At 41.8% G+C, this 23047-nt stretch overlaps 1 protein-coding gene across 1 annotated transcript in view; it reads right to left on the bottom strand.

Annotated features, from left to right (window-relative positions):
• The window catches only part of scai (suppressor of cancer cell invasion), an 83761-nt gene extending 64022 nt beyond the window's left edge, over positions 1-19739 (bottom strand). Inside the window, exons 1-2 of the mRNA XM_075455370.1 lie at positions 19462-19739; positions 11653-11777 (exon numbers count right to left, since the gene is read on the bottom strand). Coding sequence (XP_075311485.1) covers positions 11653-11759 — 107 coding nt within the window. The 5' untranslated portion in view covers positions 11760-11777; positions 19462-19739. The remainder of the gene's footprint in view (positions 1-11652; positions 11778-19461) is intronic.
• Between the last annotated feature and the right edge of the window lie 3308 nt (positions 19740-23047).

The raw sequence follows: 23047 nt of genomic DNA, 5'->3' as shown, positions 1-23047 counted from the left end.
TGGCTGGACTCTGTATTATGAAATAAAGTATTGTAATCTTATTTTTTGCCTCAAATCTAAACAAAAAACGCACCGCTAGACTCCAGACTCTGGAAACACAATATGCTGCGCTAGATTCCACCCTCCAGCATACCTATACTGAGGCAGTCTCCCTTCAAAAGGAGCTGGTTAAAAAAGAAATCAACTCGATTCTTAAACGGAGTTCCAAATTTCTTATTCATAGAACCAGGCAGAAATATTATTTCAATGCTGCAAAGGCCCAGCCACTAGTTGAATCTGAAACGTTGGATGCGCCTATTACACTGGAGGAGATTGTGCGGGCTCTAAAGGATATGTGTAAGGGCAAATCGCTGAGTCTGGATGGAATCCCACGGGAGTTTTACCTCGCTTTTTGGCCTCTGTTTGATCCCTTACTTTATGATATGATTCAGTGTTCAATACAGAAGGGCTCATTTCTACGAGATGGGAACATTGCACTGATCTCCTTGCTTTTGAAAAAGGGCAGGGACCCAGTTTGTGGCTGGGATAAAGTTCCCCCAACATCGACCACTTGTTCTCTATTCATCAGATATGACTCAAACCATTTTACTGCTGTGTTGTTAAAACCTATAGCCCTCAGTTTTGTAAGAAGAATTCCATGGTCTACAGTATCAAACGCCTTTTGCAAGTCCAGCATAACCATGCCACAGAACTTGCCCTGGTCAACCTCCTTTCTAATATAATCAGTTAGATACAATAGACGTGTCGGTGGAGTGTGATTTACGAAATCCTGATTGGAGTTCGTATAGTAAGTTATGAGATAAGAGATATTTGTTTACCTTCTCAAAAACTAATCTCTCAATTAGCTTTGAAATTGTGCTCAGTATGGAGACTGGTCTATAGTTACCCTGGTCTAATTTACTCCCTTTCTTGTAAAGTGGGATCACTTTTGCCAGCTTAAGATCTTTAAGGAAGTATCCCTTTTCAATAGATAAGTTTATGATGTGTGTAACAATTGGGGTGATGTTCTCCGCAGCATCTTTCAAGAATCGAGATGGAATGTTATCAAGACCTGTAGCTTTAGAGCCATCTAACTTTTGGAGTTTTATAAGTACATCTGCCTCTGGTACCTTGTCTAAACTGAATGCATTTGGCAGAACCCCTTGCTGGGAATAGAAATCAAAAACGTTACTTTCTTCATATTGTTTAGACGTGACAGGAAGCTTTTCAACCAGCTTGCTAGCAATTGTTGAAAAATATGTGTTAAAACTGTCTGCTACTTTATCCTTATCTGATATAATCATATTGCCAAGCTCTAGACTAATATTGCATGTTTTGGTTTTCAGCCTCTTATTATATCCCAACTCTCTCAATGACTGCCATAGCTTTTTAGGGTCGTGTTTATACTCTGTAATTTTCTCATTAAAATAGGTTCGTTTAGAACAATCCACTAGTCTATTCACTTCATTTCTCATTTTCTTATTCTCTATCCAACTCTCATCATCCTTATTTTTCCTAAATTGATCATATAATCTGTTTCTGCTCCTTATGGCCTCCAGTATCCCATCATTTATCCATGGTTCCGTTCTCTGTTTCACTCTTACTTCTCTAAAAGGTTCGATCTTGTCTATGCATTGCAAAAATAATAATTAAAAAAAATGCCAAGCTTGATCAACATCATTACATTGCATCACAGATGTCCAGTTTACTTCATTTAAACAGTTTGTAAGTGCCTCTTTGCTATACCCCTTCGTAGATCTAATTTTCATGGTATTGTGAGCATTAAACACTGTTTTCGTTACTTTCCTAGTGCAGAAAATCATAGAATGGTCACTTAAACCGTAGTGAATTACCCCACTATTTACAATTCTTGATTTCTCAGAAACTAAAATAAGATCAATCGTGGTTTGAGTAGAAATGCAAACACGTGTCGGTTCTCCAATCAGCCGATGTAGGCTGTGGCTACTGCAAAAGTTCTTCAGAACTTTAAACATTGAAAGTTCGTCTCTGACAATATCCGTATTAAAATCTCCCAACATGATTACTTCCGAATTTATGAAGTCCAAGCAGGCTCGGACTGGCAATCTGTGCGACCGGGCAAATGCCCGGTGGGCCGGTCCACATCTGGGCCGGTGGCCTCCGATTTTTTATTCTATTTTTTTTTTTAAACGATTTTTAAATGTATTTATCTAGTCTACATTTGCTAGCAGCCCGTTAATGGCCATGTGGCTCGAAATGTATTGTATACATTTTTTTTGGGGGGGGGGGGGTGCAGACCTTGCCTCTTCAGGACAAGTTCAGAAGCAGGTGCGTGTTACGATTGCGCCCCCTGCCCCCATCCCTCAAGTGGATCTGTCCATACCGCCATTACAGGATCTCCGCGGATCCTTAAAAAGTATTAAAAAGTCTTAAATAAAAAATACGTTTTTTAAGGTCTTAAAATGTCTTAAATTTCGCCGATTTTCGAAGAGTGGCATTAAATTTCATCTGGGCGGCATTAAATTTCATCTGGGCGGAATGAAAGAAAGATATGTCTGGAGAGAGCTTTTGTGTGTGCGCGAGTACTTCCGGTGAAAACTTCCGGTGAGTTGACAGCTAGGGCGTCAGGTTAGGGCCAGTGGCCGTAAACAAAGGTTATAGCCGAGAAGAAAGATGATAATATAACGTAGCTAAAAAGACTAGCTTTCTTCAGTAGCCTAATGCTTACCGATTTAGCAAGCCTAGCAGCCTCGTTGCTAATGCTAGCCACCGTAACGTTACCAACCATACCCGACGTCAAGGAGTTGGCTGAGCAGGTTATGGAGGGGCTGGCAGAGTTAACTTCCGGGGAAAATTGCCAGGGCCGATTTTTTTTTTCCCAGTCCGACCCTGAGTCCAAGTATTTCGAACATACATTGTCCAACAGGTCATAAAAATTTGTCTGGTCCGGAGGCCAGTAACAAAGGCCCACTAATATTGGCTTGCTCTTAGGCAGCAAAATGTTTACCCACAAAGCTTCAATCTGGTCCTCATATATATCGTCTCTTTGGTTAAAACAAATGTCCGATCTTAAATATATACAGACGCCCCCACCTTTTCTGTTACGATCCTTCCTAATTAAGCAGTAGTTCTCTATTTCGATTTCAGCGTCCTTTATCGATTCATCCAGCCATGTTTCAGAAAAACTTAAAAGTCCCACTTTGTTATTTTTGCAGAGAAGTCTGATCTCATTAATCTTGGGTAATAAGACTCCTAATGTTCAGATGTAGCAGATGTAGACCCCGATTCGTTAGGAAAGTGTCTGTTGTATCTTGACAGGTGTGTCGTTTATCCGCGGTTACCTGGGCTGTATTTCGCTGCGCTCCCTGCATTACTTGCGTTGCGATGCATGATCGATGAGGAGACAAGCTTTATCCAACTCCCTCCGCGAATCCGACTTGCATTCCAATGCTTTCTCCCAGGCCAGAAGGGCCTTCTCCTCTGGCCAGTTGATCACCAACTTTCCATTCAACCGGACCAGGGCATTGATATCCCCAGATAATAGTAAGCACAGGCAAATTATCAAATCGCCGCCGTTCACCTGCCGTTTCGCGGTGGTCATGGACTTGGTGTTGCGTTTGATTGCATACCAGCCGGGGAAAAGGAAATAATCCAGAATGGTTTTCTTCCCGAATCCAAAGTGCTTGTTTCCTGCTAACTTGTCATACTGTGCACATTTATTTGGTATGCTCGTCGCCCAGTTTGTAGGCCTATCTAAAAACTCACTTAATAAATTACTTAAAAAAAACATATGCCAGGAGAGTCACCAGAACGCCAAACTTGCCAGCCGCCATCTTGATCCTTGTAGATAGAATCTTGTAGATAGAATTTTAGATAGAACTTTGTAGTCTGTATTTAAAAGGGAGATGGGACGATAGGATGAACACTTGAGTAAGTCTTTACCTCCTTTCGGTATAAGTGTTATTGCAGCCTGCCGTAGAGAGGGTGGGAGATGACCCGAGGACAGAGATTCGTTCAACATGGTCCGAAGCAGAGGGCACAATTGAAGTGCAAATTTATTGTAGAATTCAGAAATGTAGCCATCTGGGCCAGGTGTTTTGTTGCATTTTAAAGAATTAATGGCCTGTAAAATTTCTACATCCGTGACCTCCCAGTAAATCGTTCTGTTCGGCAGATACAGAGGGAAGAGTGAGTTTATCAAAGAAGAGGTGGAGTTCAGAGGGGTTGCCATCACATTCAGAACTATACAGGTTACTATAATATTGCTTGAAAGTATTGTTAATTTCAACATGATTTGTGATTAATTCACCTGTTTCATTGTGAATCCTAGGAATAAGACGGGAGGATAGGGTCTGGCGAGCCTGTTGGGCTAGCAATTTGTCGGCCCTATCACCTGAGTCATAGAGCTTGAATTGGGCTTTGGTGAGTAAGTATGCTGCTTTGTCAGTAGAGAGTAAATTATATTCTGTCTGCAGCCGTAGCCTTTCTTTAAAAAGTGGTGGGGAAAGGGAGGACGAGCATTGATTGTCAATTTCTGCAATGGATCGTGAAATATCATTTAATTTGGATTCTCTTTCTTTTTTTGCCCTGGATGAGTATTCAATTATTTGGCCGCGAAGATAGACCTTAAGGGTCTCCCATAAGGTGGAGTGGGAGATTTCTGGAGACGTGTTGGTTTCAACGAAGAAGGGGATTTGAGATGATATATGGCGTATAAATTGTTCATCAGCTAATAGGAGAGGGTTAAGTCTCCAGCTGCGGGGAGGTCTACAGCAGTTGGGTAGCACAGCGTAAAAAGAGACGGCCCCATGATCTGATATAGTGATGCTATGATATGTGCAAGAGGTAACATTACCTAATAGTCTGTTATCTAGGAGAAAATAATCGATCCGGGTGTAGGTACGGTGGGCATTGGAGAAGAAGGAGAATACTTTTTTGTTATTAAACTTAAATCTCCAAATGTCTGAGACACCATACTGTGAGATGAAACCATTTATAACTCTGGCTGATTTGGTGAGAGGTTGGGGTTTGTTCGATGATCTGTCCAATACAGTATTAAGTACGCAGTTAAAGTCACCTCCGATTATCAGGTTGTAATTATTATCACTCGGTATGGTAGAGAATAGTTTGTCAAAGAAGTTACCATCATCATAATTTGGGGCATAAATGTTGATCAAGATGACAAGACTGTCAAATAACTGACCTGAAACCATGACATATCTTCCATGAGTATCAGCGATCACCTCCTTCGCTTGAAATGGTATGTCTTTATGTATAAGGATAGCTGTCCCTCTGGCTTTAGCATTGAACTGTGAATGAAATACCTGGCCTACCCAACCTCTTTTAAGATAATTTATATCCGAATTTAATTGTTGTAAATAGGACCAGATTTTTTGTCTTTTCATCCATGTGTTCATACCTTTTGCATTTAACGATAGGAAGTGGATGGGACGACTTGCATTGCGATTAGATGTGGTCGTCATATCTTAAGGGGTTGTGGGAATGGATGATAGGGCAGTGAGACTGGGGGGGGGGGGAGAAAAAAAAAAGAAAAAAAAAAAAGGATACACATACACACACACACGCACACACATACAATTCCAGATAACATGTGAAGAAAGGAATCTGAGTGTGGACAAGAGCTATAACAGTGCTCTTAACTAACGTCTTAGAGAACATCTACAGTAACTTACGTTGAAACTACTCTGTTTCTGAGTAAATGGGAAAAGTGTAAATTAAAATTTAAGTGTAAACACCCGTGTGGGGAGCAAAGGGAGGAATAATACAACAACAACAAAAAAAAACATACATAAACATGTCTTAATGAATAATGAGCCCCATCACAAACATTAACAAATGTATATTAAATATGCGTACGTTGCAGCATACAAGTCTGCGGGGGAAAGAGTCTGCGAGTATGAAGTGAGCGACAGGGAGTGCCTCCAGCATGAGGAGAGACACAAGTCCCACATTAAGCATGTAAGGTCTTAACAGTCCATGGTAAAATCGTGACGTAAGCTTAGCTTTGCCTAGGAAGATTACCATAACAGATTGTACATGTTGGGTCTTAACAGAATAAACAGTGAGTAGAGTGACCCTGGTTATGTACCTTTTTGCGTCGCCGCGCTCGGTTATTATCATACCGTGATTATTTCAGGAGTCGGTCAGTGTGGAGGATGAGCCAGGTCGGTTGTTATGAAGAAAGGAGGAAACTTCATCAGGCGAGGGAAAGATGAGCTTCTGGCCGTTCTTGTCGGTGACCTGGAGCTTTGCAGGGAAGAGCATCCAATATGCGAGGCCGGCGTTCCTGAGCTGGGATTTAACCGCGAAGAAGGCTGCTCTTCTTCGAGCCACCTCGGCGCTGTAATCCGGGTAAATGTGTATGTTGGACCCGCGAAAGGAAAGCGAGCCGGTCTTCCTGGCGAGTTTCATGATGCGTTCTTTGGTCTGGTAGTGATGGATCCGCGCAATGAACGGGCGGGGAGGATCGTCTTGATTCTTACGGGGGACTGCAATTCTGTGCGCCCTGTCAATAATTGGAGGAGTGGAAAAGGCATGTGCACCGAATGTTTCTTTCAAAAATGTCTCAATGAACGCGGTTGGCTGCCCGCCCTCAGCTTGCTCAGGCACACCGGTTATACGGATGTTGTTTTGCCGCGACCTGTTTTTGAGGTCGTCGGTTTTTAGCCGGAGGCTCTGGTTCTCTTTAGTCAGGCACGTAGATTCGAAGGTTGTCAATCTGGTCTCAATGTCATTGAGTGAAGTTTCCATGTTTTGAAGAGTTTGGTCATGATGTTCAATAGTTGCATGGTCGGCAGAAAGTTGGTCGGAGAGTTTAGTTATAATGCGGTCTTCCATTGCCTTCAGAAGTTTCTCCATGTCGGCTAACGTTAGCGGCGTGTTGTTGGCATGCTGCTCGTCTTGGCTAGTTAGCATGTCGTCGCTCTCCGTTGGGGGTTGCTCATTTGTATGCTGGCTCTGCTTTTTGGGTTTGACCATGTTTATAGCACTCCACCCGGGTCCACACAGGTTCACACAGACTGGGTGATGTACCGATACACTTATTGCACGGATTAAGCAATATTTTAACAGAGCTCTCCCGGTGTGCGACCTACTCCGCCATTATCCAAAGCCGGAATCGAATACTTGTTATTTTTGACAGATTTGGCGAGTTATCTGGTTTTCGAATAAATTGGCAGAAATCTGCCCTGTTGCCCCTGAACAACGTGATGGCCTGTGCACCCGTCCCTCCGAGTATTCCAGTGGTCAAACATTTTACGTACCTGGGCGTTGAGATCTTTTCATCAACCAGCACTACTGCGAAGCATAATTTTGAAAATACCCTTAATACAATCACTACAGACCTAAACAGATGGGCCTCACTTCCCAATTCTTTGCGTAGCCGAGTCTCCATTATTAAAATGAATATTCTCCCCAGAGTTAACTTTATGGGCTCGATGCTTCCTCTCACGCCCCCAGCCCAGTACTGGAGCAAGATACAGACTGCAGTGACTAAATTTGTCTGGCAAGGCAAGCGCTCTCGTATAAGGCTCACCACGATGCAACGAGATAGACGGACAGGTGGGCTATCTTTGCCGAACTTTAAGTTTTATTATTGGGCCTTTGCTCTTAGACCTTTAATAACCTGGTTTGAGCCTAGTGCTGCAGTGTCTTGGCGGGCTGTAGAAGAGAGTTTTGTACATCCGTACTCTCTTCAAGACTTCCTGTATTCTAACGTGCCTTTAGCACAACGCAGAGATACGTACGGCCCAGTAGTCTGTCAGATGATTGCTGTCTGGAGGGCTATAGAGAAGATGAGTGGGTTCCCCGTTGAGTGGCATCCTTGTTTACCTATATTTGATAACTCCAAACTGTTGATAGGTGGTAGCCCCATATAATATCATCTTTGGCGGGAGAGGGGAATTTGTACGTTGGGAGATATTTTTGGAGACATGGGTTTGCAATCCTTTCAAGATTTGTGCACACAATTTGATATTCCACGTTCTTTCTTTTTTTTTCTAACTGCAATTGAGATCTGTTTTGGGAGCTTGCAGAGTTCCGTCTCCTCTCACACCACATCCATTAGACAAGATTCTACGTAGCGCCAGAAGCACGAGAGGTCTAGTCTCCAAACTATATTGGTATATTTCCGAGCATGCTTACAGACCCCTGGCAGTGGAAATTTCATGGAGAGCCGATATCCCAAATCTTAATACAGATTATGATTGGCTGAAAGTCTGGTCTAACATTTTGCTGGCCTCCAGAAACCCGGATCACCAGCAGATACACTTTAATTTTGTTCACAGAACATATATGACAACAAAGAAGCTTTGCTCCATAAAGCTAATTTCGGATCCCCACTGTTAACTGTGCTCTTTGAATGCTGTTGGCACCTTCTTTCACATGATCTGGGACTGCCCCCCAGTGTCAGTGTTGTGGGGGATGGTTGCCTCCAGTCTCTCTAAGTTATTTGGGATTGTGGTACCACCGTCACCTATCATATTCATTCTCAATGATCTGGTCTACCCTGGGGTTGTCGCTGTCTAATAGCCGTGCCCTGCTGGCTGGGTTAACGGCAGCCAAAAAGCTGGTTGCCACAAGGTGGAAGCCACCGCATTGTCTTTTATTTATATGATTTCAGATTTAGTTTAAGTTGTTGATTATTTCCATGGATTTCATTATTGTTTTCTGTTTATTTGATCTCGGTGATTACCTTATTTACTACTTGCTAATGTACTTGCTTTTCATTTCATGACATGTTCTCATTTTCTTTTCTCCTTTTGTATAAAAATTTCTTGAATAAAGAAAAATTTGATCACAAAAAAAAGAAACTATTTGAGAGTCTTGATAAAGTGGCAACACCAACGTTCATAAGTGGATCTCTCCCAAACATCGACAGGAGGATTAACAAATTCAGCCGGCTGCTTCAGTTGAACACATGGCTGTCCAAAGTCTGAGTCCAGAGGACTGCATTTCATTGAGAACTTTAATCTTTTCTGGCAAAGGAAAATAATCTTTTGTTGACAGAAAAGGCCCACACCTGAACAGAGGTGGAGTGAGACAACAGATAATCTCCTCCACGCTCTGAGGCATCAGAATGGGCAAGGGCCAGGGCCAGGGCCGGGACCGGGTCCTGTGCTGCCGCCGAGAGAGGAGCGAGAGAAGAGCTCCTGCCTCGCCACCCAAGGACCCAACAAAGGATTCAGCCACAGCAGCCACAGCAGCACCTCCAGCATCCCGAACACAGGATTCAGCAGCTCCACCATCTCCTTCACCACGGCCCTCACCACAGGCCTGGGACCCACCTGCTGCATCTACACCCTCCAGAGACGTTTCACCATCGTTCTCTTCTCCACCGTCACCCATGACACTTCCTGATCTCCTTGAAAACTTGGTGAAATCAGGGATTAAAATGGTTCCTCTCACCCCAAACATGGCAAGATCAAGAATTCTGTCCTCAAAGAAGCATCGAGCCTCTCTCCCCCCTCAGCCTACTCCACCGACCAAAGCAGCACCGACTAAAACAGCTCTGCTCGTGTACAAGTCTCTTCATGGTCTAGCGCCAAAGTACATCTTTGACATATTACAGCCATATGAACCAACTGGGACTCTGAGGACTTTAGGGAGGGGTCTCCTGCTGGTGCCCAGAGTCAGGACTAAACAAGGTGAGGCTGCGTTTCAGTTTTATGCTCCTAACATCTGGAACAGTCTTCCAGAAGATGTGAGACAGGCCTCAACTCTGACAATGTTTAAGTCCAGTCTGAAAACAGTTCTATTTAGCTGTGCATATGACACCTGAAAGTATTTTATTGCACTCTTCACTTTTAATTGAATTCATTTATGATTATTTTTTATGCTTTATGGAATTATTTTATTTGCCTTCTTGTGATTTTATGTAGCTGTAAAGCACTTTGAATTGTCTTGTGTACGAATTGTGCTCAACAAATAATCTTGCCTTGCTTTACTGTTTCAAAATGTAACTTTTCATTTTTAGATATGTGATACCAAAGAAATAAGCCAAATTGTAAAAAGCTGGGACACTGTGTAAAATGTAAATAGTCACAAAATGTAATGCTAATCTCAAATTAGAATTACAAATTTATGAAAGATATGACCTCATCTTGAATTTGATGTCATAATAAAAGTTTGAACAACAAAAGGCTGGAAAAGTAAGTGGTACTAAAAAGGAACTGCTGGAGGAACATTTTGCAACTAATTAGGTTGATTGGCAACAGGTCAGAACACGACTGTACTGAAAAAGAGATCATTTGAGAAGCAGAGTCTCTCAGCTGTAAAGATCTGCAAAGGTTCAGGAATCTGCAAAAACAAATGGCATCCACAAACTGTGGAACAATTTCAGAATAAGTTTTGTCAATGTCAAATTGTTGAGACTTTAAATATTCAATCATTTATCTATTCTATCAAAGAATCCTGAGAATTTGGAGGGATTTCTGTGATCTTTGGCCCTTCAGCTGGCACAGCATTAAAACATGATTGCATGGGCTCAGTAACACCTGGGATTCACTTTCTGCGCACACAGATGCCATCTACAAATGCAGGTTTTAGATCTATCATAAAAAGAACAACCCGTATGTAAACATGATTCAGAAATCCCATCATCTCCTCAGGGCCCAAACACATTTAAAAAGGACTGAGTGTTTTATTTACATTTTAAACAGTGTCTTAACTTTTTTGGAATTGGTGTTGTATCACAAACTTGTAGCACTATTTTTGGAAGAGCTAAAGTCTCGGGCTTCCTCTTCACATTCAATTCCCCCATTCTCACTTGACTCTGCCATCTCTGCATGATCTCCACATCTCCACCATGGTTAAGCCTGATTTATGGTCGTCTACGGAGAGCGACGGAGAGCGACGGAGACCCTCCCGGAGACGCTCTCCGTCGAGGCGACGGAAACTGCAAGGGTTGTGATTGGTCGACTAACAGCATCATTTCCGGAATCACTTTTCCGGTTTAGCTCCTTTCTCTCAGAACAACAACACCGCCATTTTTGAAAGAGTTTACTGTGTGCTGGTCAACATTTGGTCAAAATTATTTGCATTTCAATATCAATAAGCTCCAACTCCAACAACAGTCTTTCTCTCTCGGTCGCCATCGTTCACTGTGAGGAGTGGAACGGAGCCGGAAGGTGAACAATCAATCAAACACTTTCACCATAGACGTTGCGAGATTGGGTCGTCTAACGTAGCGCCGCCGACTGATTGGGAGGTGAACTGCCTTGCGTATCCGACATCCCGACGGATAACTTCGAAAGGTTTTTTGACCACGGAGTCGGATTGACAGATAGCGACGGAGAAGCATACCGAGGCCTTTAGTGTCATATAGTTTTGATGTTCCTCCAACTATGGGTTATGCTGTTCTCTTGTAGTTTGCAGAAAATCTCCTGTTCAACATTTAGGTTTTAAGGGTCCAATGAACCTTTTTTAAAGATGAATAAAAGTGATCATGCTAATCCAGATAATAATTTTGCAATCATAAAGCAGCCCTCTGCACACCCATTGAACACTCTAAAGGCCACTCTACAAACTAATTGTTGCTAAACTGTGCAAGGCTCACATATATGACATATTCTAGGCTTATACAATTACTTTTCATTACATTCATATATTCATGTTTGATAACAAAATACAAAATGTAGTCCAACAGAGTAAACAAAAGACTAAGATTTAACTGACCGTAGCCCATTGAAGAGTTGTTTAGACTTGTCCAGCAGGTAGCAAAAATCGGTGACCGTCTTTCTTTCGCCTAATGGAACATCATCCTCGGTCTCAGCTCCAGTCATGACACTGACTTTTCACACCTAATTACAAACAAGATAAGATTAACTATTACGATATATAAACAGTGAAGAGGTATTGCATTAATGATATTGAAAAAGGTTACACAAAAGTAACAGTAAATACTCAAACTATTAGCTATCAGACCAAAGACCACTTGCACCAATGATAACTTATTACTTTCTAATATATTGAATCAAAGATATATTTTAAACAGTATAAAGAAAAGGGTAATATATAAAAACCTGATATCCAAAACACACAAAACAGAAGCTTACAATAGCAGAAATCAAATTGTGAAAAGGTGCCCTCCTTGAATATATGAATAGACATAAGAAACTGAAAGAAATGCATCACATGGTCACCTTTTTTAGGTTGACCCAGGTTGTCCCAGATTTTATTCTCACAGCAGTGGAAACTTTCAATTTTCTAAGACGGATGTGCAATCAGGTCAAGTACCACAGTCAGGTAAAATGTTCAGCTCATGCTGTGCCTTGTTAAAATCATTTGTAGTGACTGAGAAGTATATTCTAATCTAAACATCTGACTATTGCCTTATAGCTACTTGGATTCTAAGGTGGGGTGCCTGTATGTATATATATTGAGGACTGTGCAAAAGTATGAGGTAGTTTAGAAGTTAAAATGATTCCCATCCATCACACAATACCATAATCGAGAAGTCTGACTGATCCCAAAGATATTTTGCTCCGGACAACAAGGCCAAACATAAAGGCATATATATATATATATATAAATATATACATTTTTTTCTATTCCTCATTTCTACTCCTACCTTCAACCTTTAAGACCATTTCTACTTAAAATAGGTTGACTTTATTCAAAGAAGTTATTTTGTACAGATTAAAGGCTAATAAGCTCTGTCCACCTTCTACAAAACCCTTAAAGAGGCATTACAAGCGATTAAAGCAGTTTTATGCCTGCCAAAAAGTGATTACAGCTCCTAGCCTGTCACTGAAAAGGTTATTCTGTCTTAAAATGGCTTGATTTAATTCAAGAGTTATATTGTACAGCTTATTTGTCAAGTAGTTCTTTCCACCCTCTACCATAACTTTAAAGGGGTTCAAAAAGCCATTAACTACATTTTATCACCTGCCAAAAAGCTTTTCCAGCTGTCTCCTCATTGAGCTTTTTTATTCTGCCTTTAATTGGCTTGATTTCACCCAAGATACATAATTATATTGTAGAAACTGTAGCCCAACTGCATCTTTCCACCCTATCATCGTGATTAAAGATCCACTTCCATCGTTATTTCATTTACAAATATACATATTACTGTGGTCACCACTATGATTGAATGCATTGTGCATCGTTTCTGTCAAAAATATCGTCCTTGTCTCCTTGTTTCAAGCTGTTTTGTGTGAGCTAGAATTGGCCTGTGTGGCAAACGACTGGCTTTTCCGGTTTTCCTCATGAATATCCGTGACGTGACAATAAGGCACCTCTGATTGGTTTCTAAAAAAAAAAAAAAACGTCACGGGGCACACCCCCTAGACCCCAGCTGAGCTGTGCCACTGCCAGCCCACAGCGCGCTATGTTTGAACTGTGCCCGGAGTTTCTTGCTGCACTGCAACGATTGGCAATCATTGCTGTGAATTTGTGAAAGTTGGCGGATAAAATCATGTCTTCATGTATTCGCACCGCCTTACTCGCGCGAGTATTGCCGCGGGTGTAAATTGAATTTACTCGCCTTATTCGCGCGAGTAAAAAACGAGCGAATAGCTCAAGGGGCTATCCATTTCATTCTCTCACCAACCATGGCTGATATAAGTACCATCGTGTCCTTGTACCTGCTGTGGCAGTCCGAGATTCGTCTGAAACGCACACGCCGTCGTGTCTGGGTCAGTGACATCATCCGGAGGTGCATTCAGCTCGGATAATTTCACCGCCTTCTCCAGGATTTGCGTCTGGATGACGGCCGCTTCCAGCGGTATTTCAGGCTCACCAGGACCCAGTTTGATGACCTGCTCGGGAGGATCGGTGCCGTGATCTCTCGGCAGGACAACAACTACAGGCGCTCCGCAGCTGAAATGGAGCTACGGTGCCGTGATCACCTGAAATCGGTGCCGTGATTTCAGGTTTATTTTTTTATTTTATTTATTTTATTTAGTCAGGGACCATGTGCAAAGTACATTAATTACAAAGTAAAGAGATGACCTGCACCAGATTGTAGTTAGCTAATTTCCATCTGCAGTCCCATCTGCATGTCACAGACACGACTCCATTTCAGCTGTGGAGCGCCTGTCCATCAGATTAGCTGTGGCCATGCCATACAAGGCTATGGGCGAGGCTTACGACCGAGTGACGAATCAAAGTTTCGCCTTCTCTCACGCGCTCATTTGTCTGTGTCTCTAAGTGGGTTGACCCTTCAATGACCAGTGCAGCCCAAGTAGATCGAATTACACTTTGGCGCGGCGCATACTCATATGACTTGTTGTGACCTACCACATTTTAAAATGAGTGACACAAAAGTGGTTTCCAGCGAAAGTTGGCCTTTAATTAACAATATAGTATAGTGACAACTGATGTCAATCTTATTCATGTCTCCCTTCTGTTTGACCCTCATTAATATGAAAAACTATATTCACAGTTTTAAAAAACGTCCTTACCATATCTGTTGATTGAGTATTATTTCTCTGTTATCAATTTTATCAATATCACTTGTTTTTTTTCTTCAGATTGGTTAGGTGCTACTTTAGAAGCCAACAGGAAATCAATAGTAGAACTGTAATGAGTGGTGAATAATGGCCACACGTCAGTTGAATAATTCAAGTCAGAAGCACCTCTTAAACACATTGAGAGCCTTGTCATTTTGTGTCCTGCACCTCAGAAATTTTGTAATTCAAATACAACTGAAGAAAAGTTTAGGCAAGGTAATGTTACAAATAAATTCAAAATGCTATGCATTTCATCCAATGTATTGAACAAATACAAATGTATTAATAAAAATATGTGTATCAAAAATACATGTTAAAGTAAGTAAGAATATTAAAATAATATTTTCATATGATCAATAATAACAATAATATGGTAACATTATTCTAATGTTCTTACTTATTCTAACAACCACTCTCTGGTTATAAGTTGATACTCTCCACCATATAGTTTAGAACTGAAAAAGCCTTTGAGATAAGAGGGGAAACGTCTTTAAGATCCAAAAGCAAGTTCAGTTGCCCTTATTATAGCTTTTAAGAGTTCACAAACAAACATTTGTCCTATCCGATGGTATTGTTCACCCTCCAACTCAATCAAACAGGAGAGTTCTGTCTTTCCTGCTTCTAGGGAAGCTGGATCTGTTCATAGGGTCTATACAGTGGGTTCAGATGTTGTAACCATGCTAAAGCCATGGGATATTCCAGACTGTTCGAGGAGGTTTTTCCCTTAATTGACACTGCCATATTGGATTTGATCAATCTGTCTTTGTTGACAGGATATGTCCCTCAGACTTTTAAGGTTGCTGTAATTAAACCTTTACTTAAAAAACCTACTCTTGATTCAGAAGTGTTAGCTAATTATAGACCTATGTCCAATCTCCCTTTTTTGTCTAAAGTTCTTGAAAATATAGTTGCAGCTCAACATTGTGATCACTTACACAGAAATAATCTGTTTGAAGAGTTTCAGTCAGGATTCAGAGTGCATCATAGCACAGAAACTGCACTGCTGAAAGTTACCAATGATCTCCTCTTAGCCTCTGATAGCGGACTTGTGTCTGTGCTTGTCCTGTTGGATCTCAGTGCTGCATTTGATACGGTCGATCACAGTATCTTATTACAGAGACTTGAACATGTTATTGGGATTAAAGGAACTGCATTAGGCTGGTTTAAGTCATATTTATCTGATAGATTTCAGTTTGTTCTTGTAAATGAAGAATCTTCCCCACATGCCAGAGTAAGTCATGGAGTTCCTCAGGGTTCTGTGCTTGGACCGATTCTTTTCACTTTATACATGCTTCCATTGGGTAAAATTATTAGACAGCATGGCATAAATTTCCATTGCTATGCTGATGATACTCAGAAGAGTTTGCTTCTGCCTCCTGAGCTGCCATTCTTGGTTTCCACTTCCTCCCCTTGGTTGGGTTTGGAACCACCTTACTGACTACCACATCTTTACTCCCAGCTAACAGGAGCTCTGTCCTAACTTTAGTACATTTAAACTCCTCTACTAGACTAGTTACTGGGAGCTGGAGTATGCCTTTCCCATACAGTGCCACAGTACTTAAGCATCTAGGAACACCTAGCCACTTCCTAATGTAAAAACTAACTAATCTTTCCATTTTTTCTGCAAAAGATAATGGAATCTCATACACAGACAGTGGCCACATCAACCTAGGAAACAATCCAAACTGCAGACACCACAGCTTCAACTTTCCTGGAAGCTCTGATTTATCTATTCTATCCAGAAGCTCATGAAATCATCACTGCTGAGAGTTAAAGGAATAACTGGCTCAGCAGAGCTCGGACTCTTAGTCAGACTGGCTACAGCGCTGAAGAGAAACCTGGGATTGTTCTTATTCTCTTCTATCAATGATGAATAATAAGCAGTTCTATCTTTACGAAGGGCTTTCTTATACGTTATTAAACTATCTTTCCAGACTAATTGAGCCTCTTCTAAATTAGAGGAACGCCACTGTCTCTCCAGCTTTCTTGCAGTCTGCTTTAAAGCACGCAGCTGTGAATTATACCAAGGAGCCAGCCTCTTCTGACTGATTACCTTCCTTTTCAGAGGGGCAACATTGTCCAGTGCTGTACGCATTGAAACTATAGTGCTGTCAACAAGAGAGTCAAGTGTTGCTGGAGTAAAATTTATGTAGCTGTCCTCTGTCATATTTGCACATGGCAGTGAAGAAAATGTTGATGGAATTAACTCTTTAAATCTGGCTTAAGCACAGTGGCCCCTCTGTCAGCCATGTTTTGACACCTCTATTTTTGGGGTGCAGACTTAGCAAGTGTTCAACTTCACCCTTTTGGTGAGGTCAGGAGCTACTCACCTATGACAGGGTTGTGTTTTTGGGGAGTATTACACTTGCTAGTGATTTCGGACACCCAAAAAAGAACCATTAAAAGTTATTTTTTCATAATATTTCACCTTCAACAGGCTGTGCCCGCGTCTGGGCAATCAGTTTTAGTAGGCCATCACTTTTTGACACGACACTTGATCTGCTTTGGATAAATGGTTGCTTTTAGTGGAAGTATGTTTTTTTAAGTTTCAGGCAGATCATACAAGGTGATTTTTCTTCAACTGGAAAAAAAAGCTGCAGAACAATAGAATGCTCTAATGCATTCGTTCAGCACTACATCCGTGGTCTACAGCCATTCGATTAACAGTCTTCAACAAAAAGTGCTTGAAATTAGCCTAGAAAGCCAGACCCCTACAGCAAAAAGCTGTACAGGGGTCTAGTGACGCTGGATAGCAGTGTGGGCGGGATAAACGGTTGTCTGTCAAGTTGCCTCTGCCTGAACGCCACGCAATAGGATGGCGCAACAACCAATCAGAGCGATGAAGAAGGATTACGTAGTCAGCGCGACCCATGTGGAGACCCATGCGTCGTCCCACCAACGGAGCAAGCTGGTAAATTAAACTTTTACCGTACCCGGTGGGCAAAACTCCGAAAACGTCCTTTTTTTTTTTCAAGAAAAACTTAAGTGCAGTTCTCTCTGGAACTACACATTGAAACGTCGCACCTCTGTCGTCACTAGGTAGCCCGGCCTCCGACCCCGCTCCTCACGATTTGATTGGCCTGATTAAGTTTAGATTTTCAGCCTCGCAAAACGACCACAACTGACTAGCCTAGCCCGGGAGCAAATTCAATTTGCGGTCGCTAGGGGCGTCTAGATTTCTAGGCTAGCTTGAAATATTTTGTCTAATGCAATCTGACAATAATAATAATAATAATAATGATTACTTTATCATCAAAGTTTGCAATTAAAAAGGGAAATAAAATTCACAAAATATTTTTTCACTGGTTGATCACTCTAACCCACCTGTCCTCAAATGTACCCATATTCATTTCAGTTCATAATACTACTGGATAAATATAATTGAGGACAAGGCTATAAAAATTGCGGATGCAAGGAATTGTGGTACGAAATTATTCATTTTCTTTCATAAAAGATTAAAGTTCCCAATACTAAACAGAAAATAAAGGAAGAACTGAAGTTCCTTTGCATTGCATATAGAGAATTCAAACAGCTCTCATCATCGCTACTGCTTAGATACTTCGAGGTAATTTCATTCAGTTAGGAACCTTCCTAAGCAGGAAAGACTATTTGACCGGTGTTAACCCAGTGTTTCCCCTGTTACGACTTAACCTGTGTTCACGTTAACTGGCGACCTTCAGCTAGAAGCGTTGATACCTGCTGGTAGCTAGAGCAGCTGTTGGAAAACCAGAAGAGGCTGATTAGCTGTCCTGGTCAATGCTGTATTATGTTTGTCAAATCAAAATCCCAACGTTTGCATACTTGATTGTAATATAGAGTGTGGTCAGGGCGAGCAGTCACATCTGAGAAATATTCAGTCGTATTTGTGCTGTTAGAGGTCAACAGGAACGGCCGAGAACAGGGCAAGAGAAAGAAGCTCTCAACAACCATCCCATCCCTATTTTGCCTATTTTCAATAAGTTTCCAAACTAATCTGCATTGTATATGAAGTTTTCTTTAAGTGAACGTTTAAGTGAAAGTATAATACAAGTTGGACCTGTTGGAAAACCAGAAGGGGCTGACTAGCTGTCCTGGTCAGTGCTGTATTATGTTTATATGGCACTGAATAGGACAGCTAAGCGGCCTCTTCCGGTTTTCCAACAGCTGCTCTGGCTACCAGCAACTACCAAAGCTTTGAGCTGAAGGTCGCCAGTTATCATGGACACAGGTTAAACCGCAACACCCCTTATCCTAACTCAGCCTGAGGAAGTGGAGGACAACTTAAATCTTCAAAAGACAGCCCATTTCTCCATTTTTTTATAAAACACAATCCTGCCAATTACCCTGAAAAACTGCCTTGCACTGGGGTTATAACAACTAAATTGTTATCTTTACCACGTAATGATTTCCTTTGTGCAAAGATGAAACACAAAACTTTATTTGGAATCATTTTTGAAAGCATCCTCGCTTTACTTTAAATGTTTAACTTCACCGCAGTTGATGTTAAGAAGCTGTCACTGTCGCCACTGAAAGTCAGCAAGTTCGTCACCAAATCTGTAAGACATTATGTGCAGCTCCAACAGAACTAACACCTTTGGCTGACTGCATGCAGTTAAGAGTAACATGTTGGACAATATGTGCAGAAACCTTACACACTGGACACCATTATCTATCATACCATTTCAGAAAGATGTTATGACGTTTGACCAATCAGAATCAAGACAGAATAAATTCAAGAAAGACCTGGGGGGGGGTTCTTTCATAGAAAGAATTCCATCATATGCATAAAAACGCAGACATTCGGGAGGGGGGGTCACCGATATAATAATTCATGCTAATAACGTTATGCCTTTCTGTGAGCTTAATTAGAGCATAATATTTAACAGCCTGTTATTGCCATTCTATCACCAGCGCTCCACTGATAACTCAATGAGAGAAGTCATCTCTGAGGAACAGATAACCGCTGGTAACAGATGTGGTGAAGCAGATGTGGCAGGTCAAGTGATGGCTGCAGCATCAGTCGCATCTGCATTAGTAATTCACTCAAACTTACCTCGCCAGTCGTCTCGCGTTAGTGACCAGAAGCAAGTACCACAAAGATGCCTCTGAAAAATCTGTACAAAAACCCCTCTTCAAGCTCCGCCGGTGACGGGGGACCTTCTTTCAACGCGTCCACGTGCCTCCAGACCACCTTGTAACGAGTGCTGTGTTACAAACAGCTGACGTGACTGCGATATGTCAAAAGCTTAGAAAGGTTACTGTACTGTTACAAGCAAGAAGCCAGGAGAAGGGTGAGGACCGTGCTCTGCTCCTCTGCTAGCTACTTCCGGGTCACCGTATTCCAAATAACAGCCCACGCGCATAGAACCAAGGCTTTTTTCCTGCTTGGGTGGGCGTGGCCAGAGCCGTTACAGAAAGAGAGTTCCAACAAAAAAATCCAACATCTCAGCGCTGTCAGCGGCTTTGAACGGGATGCAGCGCAAAAAAACCTACTATTTCCCACACAATATTCGGTAAATATTGACCAATAATGTGCATTGATAACTACACTGAGTGTGTTTTATCAAAGCATTATTTTTGGGAGTGGCAGATCAGGCTCAACATTTATCACTGTTCTGAATTTTAGAGGGAAGCTGGACTGCAAACACATCATTGAATACATTTACAGATTATATTTAGTGATGAAAAATAAATGTTAGTTTATGCAATACAGGGATCAATATAAGCATGTTTGCAGTGGATTATAACCTGAATAAACCCAAACACAGGAGCTATAACACCCATTTTAAAGCTCCTTCTCTTGTTCTCTGCATGCTATATATATATATATGAGGGATGGTCGCCTTCAATGAGCCGATGTGTAGATGGGTGGTGAAGAACTCTGCTGACACGGACTTAATAACGGACTTAATCGAACATAGAAAGCTTTATTGCATTTATCAGGTCCGTCTCGAATTGACAGAAAAGATGCATTAAGTCTGGAGAGATCAGTGGCCAATGTTCGCATGAAATCTCTGCCTCTTTTTCGTCTGCAGCTCCTCTTTATGTGGGATAACTTTCCCTGTGGTAGCCCTGAAGATGCTCCATGTCCCTGTCTCCAGGCATCTTGGCAGAAAATAATGTGCACGGACTTCACGTCTTTGGAATGTATTTTCCTCTGAATCTCCTTATTTAACTATATGCTCTCTCTTATACTCTCAGTGGCCGTCATCAGTGACGCGTTTGGAGCCTATGCACTCAGTGATGCTTCTTTTCAAATGTTCTCTTCATCTGTAGAAGATGTCATTCAGTCTGTCTGTTCTCTTGGTGTCAGATGGAAAGTGAGCTGAATGGCAAAGCTGAGCTGAATAAATGATTTTAAAAAAGCTTTGAATGACTTGGAGGAAAATATGTGGGCGTAGATGCTTTGACTGATGAGCCGGGATCAATTCTTCTTTTCTGTGGAAGACCTAATTATTCTATATTTCATTTTTTGCTTTTAGTGTGAACTGAATACAGCCATCTGTAACCCTGTTTATTGTACTTCAAGCCAGAAAACTATTGAAAAATATTAATTAATTGATCAAAATATTAATCTAAATAAAACTTTTTCTGGTTAAAATGATATTAGATGACAAAATAAGTGCGTGTTAGTTTTGCAAAAACAAAGAGCTTTCAACTAAACATTTTATTATACAATATCATCATGGAAAATGTAAAACAAGCCTTAATAAATAAGTACTTTTACTATTATTTATTCTGTTGGGTAGATTAATCTGCAACAATGAACTGTATTTGATCAAATGAAAGGGTTTGGACATTGTAGAAATGTGCTGAAGTCCTAATGAGGGTTCATCCATGGCAGCATGACAGCAGCCACCACATCTGTCCACATTGTCCTGTTGGATCTCAGTGCTGCATTTGATACGGTCGATCACAGTATCTTATTACACAGACTTGAACATGTTATTGGGATTAAAGGAACTGCATTAGGCTGGTTTAAATCATATTTATCTGATAGATTTCAGTTTGTTCTTGTAAATGAAGAATCTTCCTCACACACCAGAGTAAGTCATGGAGTTCCTCAGGGTTCTGTGCTTGGACCGATTCTTTTTACTTTATACATGCTTCCATTAGGTAACATTATTAGACAGCATGGCATAAATTTCCATTGCTATGCTGATGATACTCAGCTGTACTTATCTATAAAACCAGATGAACCCAATAGGTTGGTCAGACTACAAGCATGTCTTAAAGACATAAAGACCTGGATGACTCAGAACTGTCTGCTTCTAAATTCAGACAAAACTGAAGTCGTTATCTTTGGACCTGAGCGCTTCAGGGAGAAATTGTCTAGCTATATAGTTACTTTAGATGGTATTTCCTTGGCTTCTAGTTCTACAGTGAGGAACCTTGGAGTTATTTTTGACCAGAACTTATCATTTGACTCGCATATAAAACAGGTTTCTAGGACTGCCTTCTTTCACCTTCGTAATATTATTAAAATCAGGAACATCTTGTCTCAGAGTGATGCAGAAAAACTGCTCCATGCATTTGTTACTTCAGGATTGGACTACTGTAATTCTTTATTATTGGGCTGTCCCACATATTCTCTGAAAAGCCTCCAGCTGATCCAAAATGCTGCAGCCAGAGTTTTGATGAGAACTAACAGGAGAGATCATATTTCTCCAGTTTTAGCTTCTCTTCATTGGCTCCCTGTTAAATTCAGAATAGAATTTAAGATTCTTCTCCTTACATATAAAGCTCTTAATGACCGAGCTCCATCATATCTTAAAGATCTCATTATAAGATATTTTCCTAACAGAGCACTTCGTTCCCAAACTGCAGGTTTACTTGAGGTTCCCAGAGTTTCTAAAAGTAGAATGGGAGGCAGAGCCTTCAGTTATCAGGCCCCTCTCTGTGGAACCAGCTGCCAGTTTGGGAGGCAGAGCCTTCAGTTATCAGGCCCCTCTCTGTGGAACCAGCTGCCAGTTTGGGAGGCAGAGCCTTCAGTTATCAGGCCCCTCTCTGTGGAACCAGCTGCCAGTTTGGGAGGCAGAGCCTTCAGTTATCAGGTCCCTCTCTGTGGAACCGGCTGCCAGTTTGGGAGGCAGAGCCTTCAGTTATCAGGCCCCTCTCTGTGGAACCGGCTGCCAGTTTGGGAGGCAGATCCTTCAGTTATCAGGCCCCTCTCTGTGGAACCGGCTGCCAGTTCGGGAGGCAGAGCCTTTAGTTATCAGGCCCCTCTCTGTGGAACCGGCTGCCAGTTTGGGAGGCAGAGCCTTCAGTTATCAGGCCCCTCTCTGTGGAACCGGCTGCCAGTTTGGGAGGCAGATCCTTCAGTTATCAGGCCCCTCTCTGTGGAACCGGCTGCCAGTTTGGGAGGCAGAGCCTTCAGTTATCAGGCCCCTCTCTGTGGAACCAGCTGCCAGTTTGGGAGGCAGAGCCTTCAGTTATCAGGCCCCTCTCTGTGGAACCAGCTGCCAGTTTGGGAGGCAGATCCTTCAGTTATCAGGCCCCTCTCTGTGGAACCGGCTGCCAGTTTGGGAGGCAGATCCTTCAGTTATCAGGCCCCTCTCTGTGGAACCAGCTGCCAGTTTGGGAGGCAGAGCCTTCAGTTATCAGGCTCCTCTCTGTGGAACCAGCTGCCAGTTTGGGAG

The sequence above is a fragment of the Odontesthes bonariensis genome, chromosome 22 (assembly GCF_027942865.1).
Source record: "Odontesthes bonariensis isolate fOdoBon6 chromosome 22, fOdoBon6.hap1, whole genome shotgun sequence".
Taxonomy (NCBI): domain Eukaryota; kingdom Metazoa; phylum Chordata; class Actinopteri; order Atheriniformes; family Atherinopsidae; genus Odontesthes; species Odontesthes bonariensis.
This window is presented reverse-complemented; position numbering and strand designations above follow the sequence as displayed.